The 13220-nt window shown below is 39.3% G+C and overlaps 1 protein-coding gene across 3 annotated transcripts; it reads right to left on the bottom strand.

Moving 5' to 3' along the window:
* Positions 1-924: 924 nt before the first annotated feature.
* On the bottom strand, positions 925-9782 carry bmt2 (base methyltransferase of 25S rRNA 2 homolog). Of its 3 annotated transcripts, none has more exons than XM_061035891.1 (5): positions 9344-9782; positions 6141-6282; positions 5908-6036; positions 3763-3877; positions 925-3438 (listed from the first exon to the last, which is right to left on the bottom strand). In XM_061035891.1, exons 1-5 carry the CDS (start codon positions 9501-9503, stop codon positions 2806-2808), a joined length of 1179 nt encoding a protein of 392 aa, XP_060891874.1. In that variant the 5' UTR covers positions 9504-9782; the 3' UTR covers positions 925-2805. The 3 variants fall into 3 exon arrangements, with proteins under 3 accessions (XP_060891874.1, XP_060891875.1, XP_060891876.1); XM_061035892.1 differs by lacking the exon at positions 9344-9782 and adding an exon at positions 8647-8755; XM_061035893.1 differs by lacking the exon at positions 9344-9782 and adding an exon at positions 6447-6592.
* Positions 9783-13220: the final 3438 nt, after the last annotated feature.

The raw sequence follows: 13220 nt of genomic DNA, 5'->3' as shown, positions 1-13220 counted from the left end.
TCAAACCGTGTGGTTAATCCGTACTGTCTACAGTCTGTGGCAGGGGGTGGGGCAACTGGCGGCCCGGGGGCCACATGCGGGCCCCCATCAACCCTCAACGTGGCCCTCAGGTTAATTTTTTACACATCAATGAATTGGAAATGTGACAAAATCTGCCATGAAATGATGAAAACCAGAAATACGTCCATAATAATATTTGATCACTGGCATATGTTGAGTTAAATTTGAGACATGATTGATTTTTTTTATAATTGATTTATAAATGATCGTTTTTGTATACTACAATTTGGCCCTTAGGCAGGGAGAATTAATTGAATGTGGCGGTTGCCGTGACCAAAGTTGCCCATCTCTGGTCTATGGGTTAAACCCAAACGAGAGAGGATACATCCGTATTTTAAACCCTGGACATTTTAAATATTCTCATTTGTTCTCAGTTTGGATTGTACAGATATACTCACTTAAAACCTCAATTAAGTCCGATTCACCTGGATTTACATTGTTTGGTCAAGAATGAATTTACACACTAATTGTTTTGTTTTGGCAAAATAGGACCAGCTGTTTATTCCGGTTTCTGATCCAGATGTGACCGGTTCCCACAGTAAGAGTTAATTCTGCCTTCTGCTGCAGCACCTGTCTGTCAACAGTGCTCAAGTATAAGAGAACCATTATGTGCTCAAATTATAAGCAAGCCATGAGTCCAAGTCTACACAGGGCAACCAAGCCCTCTAAGAAAGTTTGTACATTTTAATATCCCCCCCTCCTAATTTTATTATGATAAACTGTATTGTTTTAAATAGAAACCTGAAACCTTTCAAGTAAGAAAAGTATCAGATTTTTAGTGAATTATCCCATAAACTTTAAAACCTTGGGGGGGTTTTTTAGTTCTAAGAGAAGTACCCATCACACAAAAAACACACGGGCAACTTATGTTTACATTCATTTATAAAAGAGAGATACAACCATACTGTAAGCACACATTGTTCTGCTTTGTTGAAAATGTAGATAATGTCGATGAACCATCTCATGCAAATGGACAAAAGGAAACACTGGAAGACAAATGCACCATTAAATCACAAAACACGCTTCTTCAAAGCCTGATTATGTATGTTATTGTGAAGAAAAAAAAAGTTCTGTGGAAAAAAAGAGGAGACATCAGAGAGAGAGAGAAAGTTGAATTAACTGTAAAATGAAACGGGAATGGCAACAACACACTGCATTACACCAAAACTGTTAATGTTTCTAGTTATCCATAATGACAAATAAAAAAGGGATAGTTGAATGTACTGTTTGGCCAAAGAAAAAAAACTTTTGTTTCAAAGTGTGAGTTTAACTTTCTGCAACATTAAACAGGAACAAAGAAGGCACCTCGATTCACTGGTATTATTTCACGGGCCCCTCATACTGGTTGTAAAACTGTCTTATAGGAAAATAAGTACATTTCGTGGCACCCTTTGGGATCAATTATAAAGTGCCACTGACAAAAAGAAACACATCAACAATTCATTCCTTCATTCACACTGATAATCCCAACCAGAGCCACACATTCAGCCTGTTCAGGGACAGGCAGGAACACACACTTACAATTCACCAGGTAGTGTCTTTAGCTAAAATCTCCCCATGTAGGTTACATTAGGATCAGGTCTTGCTTATATTGCTAAAATCTGGATTATCACCTGTTTCAGAGGTTCTGTACGACAAAACAGTTAATTAGTGCAAATTTCCTCTGTCAGAGGTGAATTTCCTCACTGAGGAGCGTTTTGGAGGCAGAGCACTTGTATTTTCACATCAAAGTTACAAAGTTGTGTCAATAGATACGGGTGCTGTGTATTACATTTGATATGGGTCACTGACTTGCAGTGTTGTAATATTTCTCGGCCCGACAAACAAAAAGGTATCTGAAATCTAACAGGAGATAGATCAGTATCAGGACAACAAGGAGGAAGAAAGTCTGTAATACCTACTCTGAAACACTCGTACCTTGTCACACATGAATCTACACAGTTACAGTTTCACATTAGTAAACTAGTAATACTCCTACCATATGGTTCTGAAATGTTTAAAATGCTACAAATACCACTTCCTTGTAAAAGATACACAAATCATTCAGATGATGCCATATTCAAAAATGGCATTGCCACACTCAACACTGGACAACACCAATGTTTTGACTGTCGAGAATATATATTTCTAACCCATTTTTTTTTTTTTTTTTGTCTTGGAAAACTAAATGCACATCAAGAAGTTTGAGAAAGTGGAGCTGCATGGCTGTGACAGAAGCAAAGCGTACCAGTCGAGTCACACATCTCAGTCTCTCCAGTGCAATCAAAACTCCTGTTACTCTGTTCTGGTTGCTGTATGTATTTGTCTTTTGTACTAAGTCGCCTGCCACACTAGCTTTTTCAAATAGAAGTACAAGATGTAGACAAGCTGACTTTTTGTTACTGAGTGCTGATTGGAAGATGGGATTGAAATCAAGGAGAAGGGGGTTTTGATATCTTAAGGGCATTCGCTTTCCAACTCTTAAAAAACCTAGATATTTATCAAAATATATCCATCTTAGTGTGTGTGATGTGTATTTGTGTGTGTGTGTATGTGTGTTTACTCTCAGAGGAGTGTGGATTTGAGAAAATAATCTGTAAACTTTGCTCTTTCGCACTGTGCAAACTGCATTATTTTGAGGAGATGGGGGAGAAGTGGGAGAAGAATGCAGCAGGTTAAATTTGGCAGCGCAGCAGTTGAAGGGGAGGTGGCAGTTCTGTAGAAGAAGGAAGGAGGGGCTGGGGAGGGGGGGGGGGCTTGTTTAGCCTAGCTCTGCAGCAGGATGGGGTCTTCTAGCTCATGGAAGCCAGGCACCGAGCTGCTCTGGCTCTCCCCGGAATCTGAATCATAGGGCGCGTCAGGTAGCTCCGTGAAGCCCCAAGCCAGCTGGTCATCCTCAAACTCGGAGCGCACCTGCACGGGCACGTCGGCACACTCCTCCTCCTCGTTGGAGTGGAAGTCCTGCGGGATGTAGAGCATCTCGGGGTAGTTGCGTGACACCAGGTCACTGGTGGTGGCCAGACACACCTTGCGGAAGGCGATGAGATGCATGTGGGAATACTTGACGTATTTGTAGCGCTTGAAGCCCAGCGACTCGACAGCGACGCGCCAGCTGCGCATCATGAGGGCGTGGCGGTTTTGATGGGAAGAGTCGGGCGTGATGATGAGCAGCAGGCCGTGCAGCTCCAGCAGCTCGTGGGCCTTTTTGCAGCAAATCCAGCGCTGGTATGGGGAGGGGAAGTAAGACAGGAGCAGGGAGAAGACAACCACGTGGAACAGCTGGGCAGGCAGAGAGTCGATGGGGTTGTGGAGCTGGCGGAGGAACGCCTCGACCGCGTCACCAGCCAGCTGCAGAGGCTGCTGGAGCTGAAGGTTGAGGAAGTCACACTTGTACACACTCTGAAGGAAGAAAAAATATGCAGAGAATCAGCACTTTCAAGTGGTTTAAATGGGATTTTCTGTAATTGTCGTTGCACTTAAAGAAGCTTCTCTACTTGCAGCTGCAGAATGCAGACTGTGTTTGTTCCACTTTCTGCTGAATTTGTTCACACAGACTGTAAAACCACAACACTGATACCCCCGCATGAGTCATTTCTGGTGTTGCTCTGTAATGCCAGCTCTGAGTTACCAGACAGGAAAAACGAGTGCATTTTATTTGTTTCGTCTTGAGTTCAACCTATGTTTCTGTTAAGAAAAACAAGTGGATTAAATCAGCACTCTCACCTCAACTGCAGGCACTATGTCAATACCAACTGTGAGGAACTCATCAAACTTCAGGAAAGGGTTGAAGCAGCTTCCCACATCTAGAAGGCGCATTTTTCCCAGCTGAGAGATCGAACTGCAATAAAAATGTGGAAAAAGTTTCAAAATCAACATTTAAATGTCCAACCAGCATGCAAAAGTGAATAGACTGGATTAAAGGGTGCCTCTGGTAACAACCACATGGTAACATACATATAAAGAGATAATACATGTTTTTTTTTCCACAACAGACATCACATGAAAAAGCCCACTGAACCATTCAATAAAAATAACTGACCACAACATTTAATGCTGTATAAATATTGTGTGTTACAAAGGATGAAAGACAATGAAGAAGATTGTGTCAATGACACAGTGCTACATATACACTAAAAAGGTACAGATACAGTCAATGCAAGGAAATGCACTTTGCCAAGACACATCAAAACCTAAAACTACTTCTAAAATTGAAAGAATAAAAGTCTGCAATAAAACATTCTGAAAAAGAAAAACATTCTGAAATGAATACGATTTTATTAGCAAAACTGGCCGAATAGCCTTTGTATAAGAAACAAGAGGAAAACAAACTCCTATTCCATAATTAGCCAGAATACCCTAAAGCACTATTATAATTATATATCAATTATAATGTACACTCACCGACCACTTTATTGGTACAGCTGTTCAACTGCAAAGGTCCTTGTGTACTAATTGAGCATCATTCAAATGTCCATCCCTTTATGATCACAGTGTGTACCCATCTTCTGATGGCTACTTCCAGCAGGACAACACACCAAAGCTCACATCATATCAAACTGGTTTCTTGAACATGACAATGAGTTCACTGTTCTCAACAGTCACCAGATCTCAATACATACTTTTGGGATGTGGTCGAAAAGGCAGATTCCTCTAATGGAGCCGACAAATCTGCAGCAATAATGTCGACCACAATCTCTAAAGAAATGTTTCCAGCACCTTGTTGAATCTATGCCACGAAGAATGAAGGCAAAAGGGGGTTCAACCTGGTACTAGCAGGGTATACCGAATAAAGTGGCCGATGACTGTATATATTTTCTAGAATATTTTCCACAATCAGGTTTTTCTAAATGTTAACCACTGATTGAAAAAAAAAATGTCCGACCTGACTTTAACAGTTTTATAAAGAGAAGACTTGACTCGATACAACTTCATTACTAAGCAGTGAACACTACACACATTTAATGTGACTCATATCTCTGGACCACAGAGGATGAGAAATACTTCAGTGACATGTTAATCTATGTGACCACCTTCAAGTTGAAGATTTCAGATTTTATATTGATTTCAGAATTTCATGTTCAACGTGAAAGTTCATTTTAAACAATAATGTTGAATTGATAAAGCTTTCAAACACAACCTTCTCTCCTCTGTCTACCACAAAAGAAAATAACTTCTTCTAAGCATGTACTAATGCTTTACCTGCTACCTGATTGAGAAATACTTTCAATGCTGCACACTGCCAAACACTGCCAACAGCATTGTCAACAGTAGAGCTTCAGAATTGTAATCGAAGTTAAACAGGCTTTCATGTTTACACACGGATATTCTGTTCTGTCCACACTTGTAATGTGTCACATGTCACAGACTATCAGCTTTTAAATCTGTGAACACTCCTGCCACGCTGGAATGGGATATTACCCTAAGTTTCACAGACGTCAAAACACTTTTACAGAAATGACTTCCCTCTGCAGTGGGGGACAGTTTAGAGGCTGTTATTGTCGCTGTTGTTCTGAAACATACTTTATATTCTCTGCAGGTTTGGGGGATGTAGTGTAATCATTATTGGGCAAAAGTAGCTTCCATATGAAAGTCTAAAGAATGCTTTTTATACAGAGTACACTATTGTCCAGAGTAAATCAGTATTAAATCGTGGTTATAGGTTTAACAGCTCAAAATCTAACACATAAGGAAAACATATTTGGAAGATATTTTCTTTGGTGTTGTGAAGGATCATTTTGTTGTGAAAGTTTGACACCTCTTTAGTTTCACTATCAAACTACATATCTTGCCTTCTTGCCAGCATCGTAAAGACCGGTTTTCTGGTGAACACTTTATAGAAGCTAGTGTGCAGTTTGGATTCGTTCTTACCTGGGGTTGGTGATGTGCTGTTGGGCACTTACAGCCGTTGCAGTCAGACCCATGGCAAGCATGGCACTTTTCTCATCCTTCTCCAACATTCTTTTCATCCCGCCATCCAAAAAATACTCCTGACAGACACTGTGGAAGGTGAACAGAAACGTAACTTAAAGCTGGCAGGTGACACCTGTGTTAAAAGGGTCACTATCTCGGGGTGGGAAGCCGCAGCTGAGAGGCTGACTTACCTGCGACACCATTCGATGCGCCCCTCTCCTTCGCAGTTTTTGGTCCAGTGGTTGTCAGCTAGATTCTTCATGGCGAGGGCGTACTCACTCAGCGTCTGCTCATCCTCACAGTGCTCGCGCCAGATCTTTTCAAAGTCGCCCACTGAGAGGAAAGTCAAGACAGAACCAAGACACGTTAAAAAAAAAAAAAACACAGAAAGTAAATAAAGACCTCACAATTTAGAGGAAGGCTTTCAAAGTCAGCTTAGTCCACTTGTTTCGTCATTTTTCTGAATGTCTCACCAAAGCCAGTAGAAAACAACTTACTTGCCAACTTTGGACAGTACTCCTTTTGAAAAATCAGCTCAAAAAAAAAAAACAGTTACTGCTGCACTGCCTACATGTTTACTCGTGTCTGCCAGCACAGTAAAGAAACTGTATCTCTATTTTATTAATCACCACAAAAACTCCCTGCAGCACATCATCGCAGTCTGAGAGGTTTAAAGCCCGAGCAAAGGCAAACACGATGCTGAAGGAGAAATCTCATGACCACAAGGCAAAAAAAAAAAAGTCTTTATCAGATTCTACAGAAATGAAAGCACAACAACAGGAGTGGTGGTAAACAGCAGGGCTCTGGAGGCATGACCACTGTGATTCAATGCCAAGCCTACCAGATCATGCTTTACTTATTAACCAATCATGGGGTCGGCTTGCAGGACGACTAACTTTATTTTGATGCTCTAGATTGTGGCTATAGAGTGATTTAAGGTGGAAAAGTAGGACACAGAGCCTACACATGAAAGAGTGAAACTTCATCTCTTTATGCATTTATTACTAAATCATTTACTACCACACAAAACACAACTTCTGAAACTTTTTCATTATTTATATGTTTTAGTTTGGCAATTGAGAGCAGTGGAATGGTCACATAGTTGTTGTTTTCTTTACCAAAGAAAAAAACAGGATAATAATTCAACATAGAGACAATCTCAATCATGATATCTGAAGTTTCATTCTTGCTTAAATACATCCTATAAGCCTGCATACAGCCAAGTGTTACTCTTCTGTCATTAGAAGATAATGATGGGCTAATGCCAGGTTTCTTTTCTCTATAAAAATATTTGCTACCTGCTGTTAAATAAACCGGCTGTAAATTCCCCTTTTTGTTTTTCTCCTCCTACGCAGTCCCTAGTGGGACTTAGCATTTCCTTGTAAAAAGCCTCTGCATGGGTAGGCATTGTAAGTTTTTTAATCCTGGGCACTTCAGCATTTCTGGCAGGCAGTTAACTAACTAACAACAACAACAAAAACAACAACATACACAATCAGTCTTCAACTTCAGGCTCCATGATGGAATAAAGCTTTTATGAACCAGCCCTATAGATGAAAATGTCTGTTTTTTTTTTCTTCTTCAGGCAGTAAAGATTTCGATAACTTCCGACCTGAACTCAGAAGTCCTACGTCAGTGCTCAGTATTGCAAAAGGGGTATTTTTTTCCAAACTTCCCATTTTACACCCTGCTCTCAACAAGAATGACTCAAAACTAGCAGAGAAGAAGAAGGAGGCATTTTCTCTCAGGACAGAACTCTTCTGATGTTCACACGGACACTAGTGGATATAAAACCCTGATATTACGGATCCTTTCACTCATTTTCTTTCATTAACTGGAGCTCAGCTATATATATATATATATATATATATATATATATATACACATGTTCAGCATGTTTTTTTGCCTATTTTATTTGCAAATACTTTTGGGTGAAGCTCTGTAAGTTATAAGCAAAAGGAACCTCTTTATTAGCATTTTGTCTTAAAAATCTCAAACTCATCTGCTCGTACTATTCAAATCACTTTTTGGGCGTCTCTGTACTTCCCCAAATCTTAAAAACAGAACAAAATCCTCCCTATAGTGGTATCTGCTGTCAGTTTACTTTACCAGCTGTATATATCTTTATAGACTTCCCTTATTAGTAGTACTCTGATGTTCTCGGGTGACACTTTCACAGCCTGCCTGACTCAGGAGACTGTCCAGGACAAAGCTGTTTTTGTCCCTTTATGAGTAGTTGCAACGTCTTCACTTACTACATGTTTTCTGGACCTCATGGCCAAATCAGAAAATAAAAAGACAAGCATACAGCAGCAACAAACTCACCTAGAAGAGGTGTTCGCTATACAACACATTATGGAAACAACACAAGCTAAAGCTACTTTAGGGTGACATTAAGTGGAAATGGGAGCCAGAGGGGTAAAAGCACTAAATGCAACAGCAACATCTAAACTTGAATGATAAACAGACCGCCTCAAAAAAAAGATGCTCTCGTAGACATTTGCCGGAAATCTCTGGACAGGGAGATATCGTACTTGCTTATTCTATTTTTTAAATACTTAAGAGTGACGTAACAGCTACCTGTGTCTAGTTATGCATCATATGACTATTGTGGGGAACGGCTGCACATCAATAAGCAATACTGGATTTGCAGGACATGCATCAATTATCTGTTAAGGCCAGGTAGCAGGTACTCACTTGTTTCAGATCAGACTCAGTCTCTGTCTCAGTCCAATAGCCTTCCCCTCACAATCATCCTCGCATGTTTAGATCTAAACCTGATATAATAAACACGAACTCCAGACTTGTGTCCTCGAACACACTTTGTTTCCAATGTCTGTACAGCCTACACAAGAGGATCTTGGGTTCCTCTTGGGAAAACAACTGATGCAAGAGCTTCACTAGTTGAGCATAAGGAGCCATCTTGCTTGTAAAAGTTGCACCAAATGTTTGTTGAGTCCACAGAGTTATCACTTATGGGCAATAGAAAGTCATTCATTGTCAACTGATAGCCTCTGCTTGTATCTCTCATAAGTAACCCATTCAAGTATTTGTTGTCAGTACTCTGAAAAAAGAAAAAAAATATCATGTTTACGCTTTTGACTAGTAGTTAAAAAAAAAAAAATAGCAGTGTGTGTGTGTGTTATTGTTAAGCAGCTCCAAGGCCTCGTTTGCTGAATTGCAACCCTACTGCGGTCTGCCTCCATAACAGCTAACCAGCTCCAGAGCAGCACCGTCAGCTTTGAGGGATAACACTGACATACCACACAGTCATCCTCGGATTCAAGCTCACGGAACATTATTCACTTCTGTATTCTTCAGCTATCGTTTCAGAGTGTTAGCTACTCGGCTGCAGGGCCATGGAGAGCCAGAGGGGCCCACCGAGTCTGCTTACCCTCTCTGTATTTCCTGCGCAGTTTTCTGTGGACGTTTTTGACGACCCCCGACAGCTTCTCCTGCACCCTCTTGCACGGTTCTTCATCTGGGATGGGCATGTAGAACAGCTCCTGGTGGTTTTCCGTCTCCCCTGTCTCGACATTGTCCCTGAGGTCCATAGCACCGTGCCGCCGACGCTGCCTGCCCCTTGCCAGTGGCTTCCCCTTTTTCCCAGCTGCAAACGGACCGGCGAACCGGTGCACAGGCCAACAACAAGCAAGCTTATTGGCTGACTCTGACACACACGCTTCGCAACTGACAGTCCGTCGTCCAATCACAGGCCTAGAAACGTGCCTAATGCTGTAAGTGCATGCCGTGCAGCGTTTACGTCTACCTTGTAAATCTCATTACTTCTGAAGCTAACTGAACCATAGACTGTAAATATTACAACTAAACGCCTTATAACACGATAAAAAAAAAAGGTTAGCTTCTGTTAAATATGTTTTTATATTCAATATTGCATTTTACATTTAAGAATTGTAAACAAAATATATATAAAAAATAAAATAGTAGTTTAATGTATTTAATTCTACACTCAAGCGTTGTTAAACCTTAGTGTCAAACATAGCTATGAAATGTACTGTATATTTTTGTTTACAATGTTTTTCCTTTCTCTGGTTGTAAATATTATCAGATGTTGCAATAAGTCTTTACAACAGTGCAATACACATATGACATTGTGCATGCGACAAATAATACTTTTGAATTATTATAGAGTATCCCATTATATTCTACATGATATCCATTATGTTATACCGTTGTTACTTGATAGAATTGAAATAAAGTAAAATAAAACATGTATCCATATTGGACCTTTTAAAGTCACATGTTAATGTGTAGTTTTTATTTATAGGATAAAAGAGTTAAAGTGTGCTTAATCAAATACCTTTTTGAAGGCCAGGTCAGCACGGTTCCCCTCATGAACCTATAGGTCAGCAGTAAGGTCATTTATACCCACAGCAGTTGAGACCAAAAACATGTGTAAACATGTTAAGCAAACAACCTACTATTCTTGGCCAGAAATAACAACACATGAAAGATACTTATGTAACTGTTTACTTAGAAAAGAAGGATCTATCTGTGTGTGTGTGTGTGTGTGTGTGTGTGTGTGTGTGTGTGTGTGTGTGTGTGTGTGTGTGTGTGTGTGTGTGTGTGTGTGTGTGTGTGTGTGTGTGAAAACAAAGGACTAGAAAAAGATACATATTAATTTAACAGTCAGATACTCTTTCTTGTTTGGAAGCTAAACAGTCATAGTTAAGATGTGTTGAATAATTTGTAAGTCAGTCTGACAGGGGATATTCATTCTGGTCTGAGATCCTGCCTTTATCTAATCAAAACAAGCCAACACAGTCATATCTTTTATGGATTTTTTAAATACACTGTAACACTTTGGTGTCTAAATGGAAAGCTCTGTCTATAATTAATGACACTGACCATTCTCACTTTTCTGTTTAACCATGAGAAACAACAATATTTAGATGTTCTTTGCATTCAATTTAATGAATAAAAAACAGCCAACTTTAAATAGTATCAGGCCTTCGCTTTTCACCACTGGACTCCTAAGGCAGCTCACTGTTTTATGTGTCCTTAATTCAACATTAACAAATAACATTTATATAGGCCTATACCTGTGTACACTCAACTCTGCATTTATTTTTAAAAAGAATGCAAAGGCAGGGGTAATTATAATAATGTAAACCTAATATTTTTTTATGTCCCTGATTCCCTATCAACACTGTCCTGATTGTTAGTTGAATTCATGTCACGTGGGGTAATTGTAGCTACATTCAGAGTTTTTTTTTTAAATTCCAGACTGTAGCTATAAATTCTCTGAAACCGTCTGCCAGAACATAACTATCCCTCTCTTCCAAAAATAACACGGAGCACATGATGGTAACATCATTGTTTGTCTTAGCTGTAGCTGCAGCTCGGCCTGCTTTGTGCACTGTGATACTATTTGAATATATAATACATCAATACTTATATATTCTGAAGTTAAACAGGATTTATTTTGTAATAATAATAATCGGAAAGCCATGATAAAACATTTGTATATAAACATGTAATCCATGAAATGATTGATGCATTACATGTGTCTATTTGAATAAGAAAAAAATAATATTTTTAATATCTTAATAATTGAAATAAAAATAATAAATCTCTTACACTCCTTATGTACAAAGGCTGCTTTTTAGTCAAATACTTCATGGCTGTAGAAGTTGATTCGTCTATACACAGTGTGTTTAATTCATCACTGTTCAGAAATCCTAGAACGAGGTCAGACAGGCATCTGTTTATGTGGAAATGAAGACAGTTAGCTGCAGTGTGCAACAGCTATTAAACACTGTCGTTGTTATCAGAATCTAGTTGCATGTTTATAGGTGCAGGGTTCAGCCGACATATTCTGATGATATGACGCCTAAATAAGCTTCTCCTGCACAGCTGATAAAAATTAATTGCACGGCAATCACTTCAGGTCAAATAACAGAGTTACACATGAGCAAGTCAACAAATGATGTAACTAGTTTTTAAAGAAGTATCTTACCATAAATCTTATCTGTGATTCCTCTTTCAAACTGCATTTAGTCTTAACCTCTAAAAGATACATGGGGGAAAAAAATCATTAGACATAAATTCCTGAACTGAATTTAAATGAATACAAAGTCACATTTGCACAAAGAGATAAACCTCTCTTTATGTCTGACTTGACCAACATGTTTCTGTAGGTGCATGCCAAAATTGTTCATCAAGGAAAAGTGAGTTGTAATCCTCACAGTGGACTGCTTGGAAATCCCCTGGCAAGTGCATTACTGCAGCTGTGTGCAGCTCCAAAATACAGCTGAAAGACAAAGTTCAACAAGGCGGAAGAAATACTTAAGTGCCTCAATGTGACCCTCTTCTCATTCATTCTGACAATACATTTCTCAAAACATTTTAATCAGACATGGAGAGATGCCAGATAGTCAGAGGAGTCCTCTGCTGAGACATTTATTGTCAGGGCCTGAAAGTCAAACAAGCCCGACAGAAGTGGCCTGAATTTGACTCGAGGTTCTCTTTTTTTCAGATTTACTTTGTCATGGAAATGAAAGCAGACATGTATCCAAATATTTATTCATTCTGACAACGAGTAATTTACACTCAAAGATTTACACACAAATCTTGCCTTATCTATCTCCTATTCCCAGAGTTTTAATAGCACAAAACAAACAAGGCTTGTTAGGCTAAACTTACCTCATTAGCGTGGGCAATGGCAGCATGGCAGGTCTAATTCTGGCCCATCACAGTGAACAACAGCCTGTTTCCTTTTCTAGATTATCAGAAAATCTTCTTGTTGTCACGAGAAAACAAGCTATGTAATATCAAGGTGATAAAATGAATGAATAATCGGAAAACCACCTTTAAAAAAATACTGGAAATGACCCGTCATCAAGGAAAAATTGAGTTAATAAAATGTATGAATGCATGTCTGTTTAGGGCTTTTACGAAATAAAAGGAATAACCTCTCAAGACTATTAACATTATTCTGTCCCAGGAGCTGTTTGTTCATGCACAAATATTGACTGGCAGGCGACCCCTTTGGAAATCCCATTCAAGACATCTAAACAGGATAAGAGAACAGGTTTCCTACTTCTGTTGGTTTTCTTGATGCCAAACATATTTTAATAGTGATAAGCAGTGATAACAGGATACCTACCACATTTGATCAGAATGCAGACCGAGATAAACACATTTCAACATACCAGAAACACGAAAAAAAATCCAAACTGTCGGGTCAGGATCCGGATGCTTGTATAGTTTTAGGTGTGACCGCAGATCTCTCACATAGCATAACGCAG

The sequence above is a fragment of the Labrus mixtus genome, chromosome 4, assembly GCF_963584025.1.
Source record: "Labrus mixtus chromosome 4, fLabMix1.1, whole genome shotgun sequence".
Lineage (NCBI taxonomy): Eukaryota > Metazoa > Chordata > Actinopteri > Labriformes > Labridae > Labrus > Labrus mixtus.
This window is presented reverse-complemented; position numbering and strand designations above follow the sequence as displayed.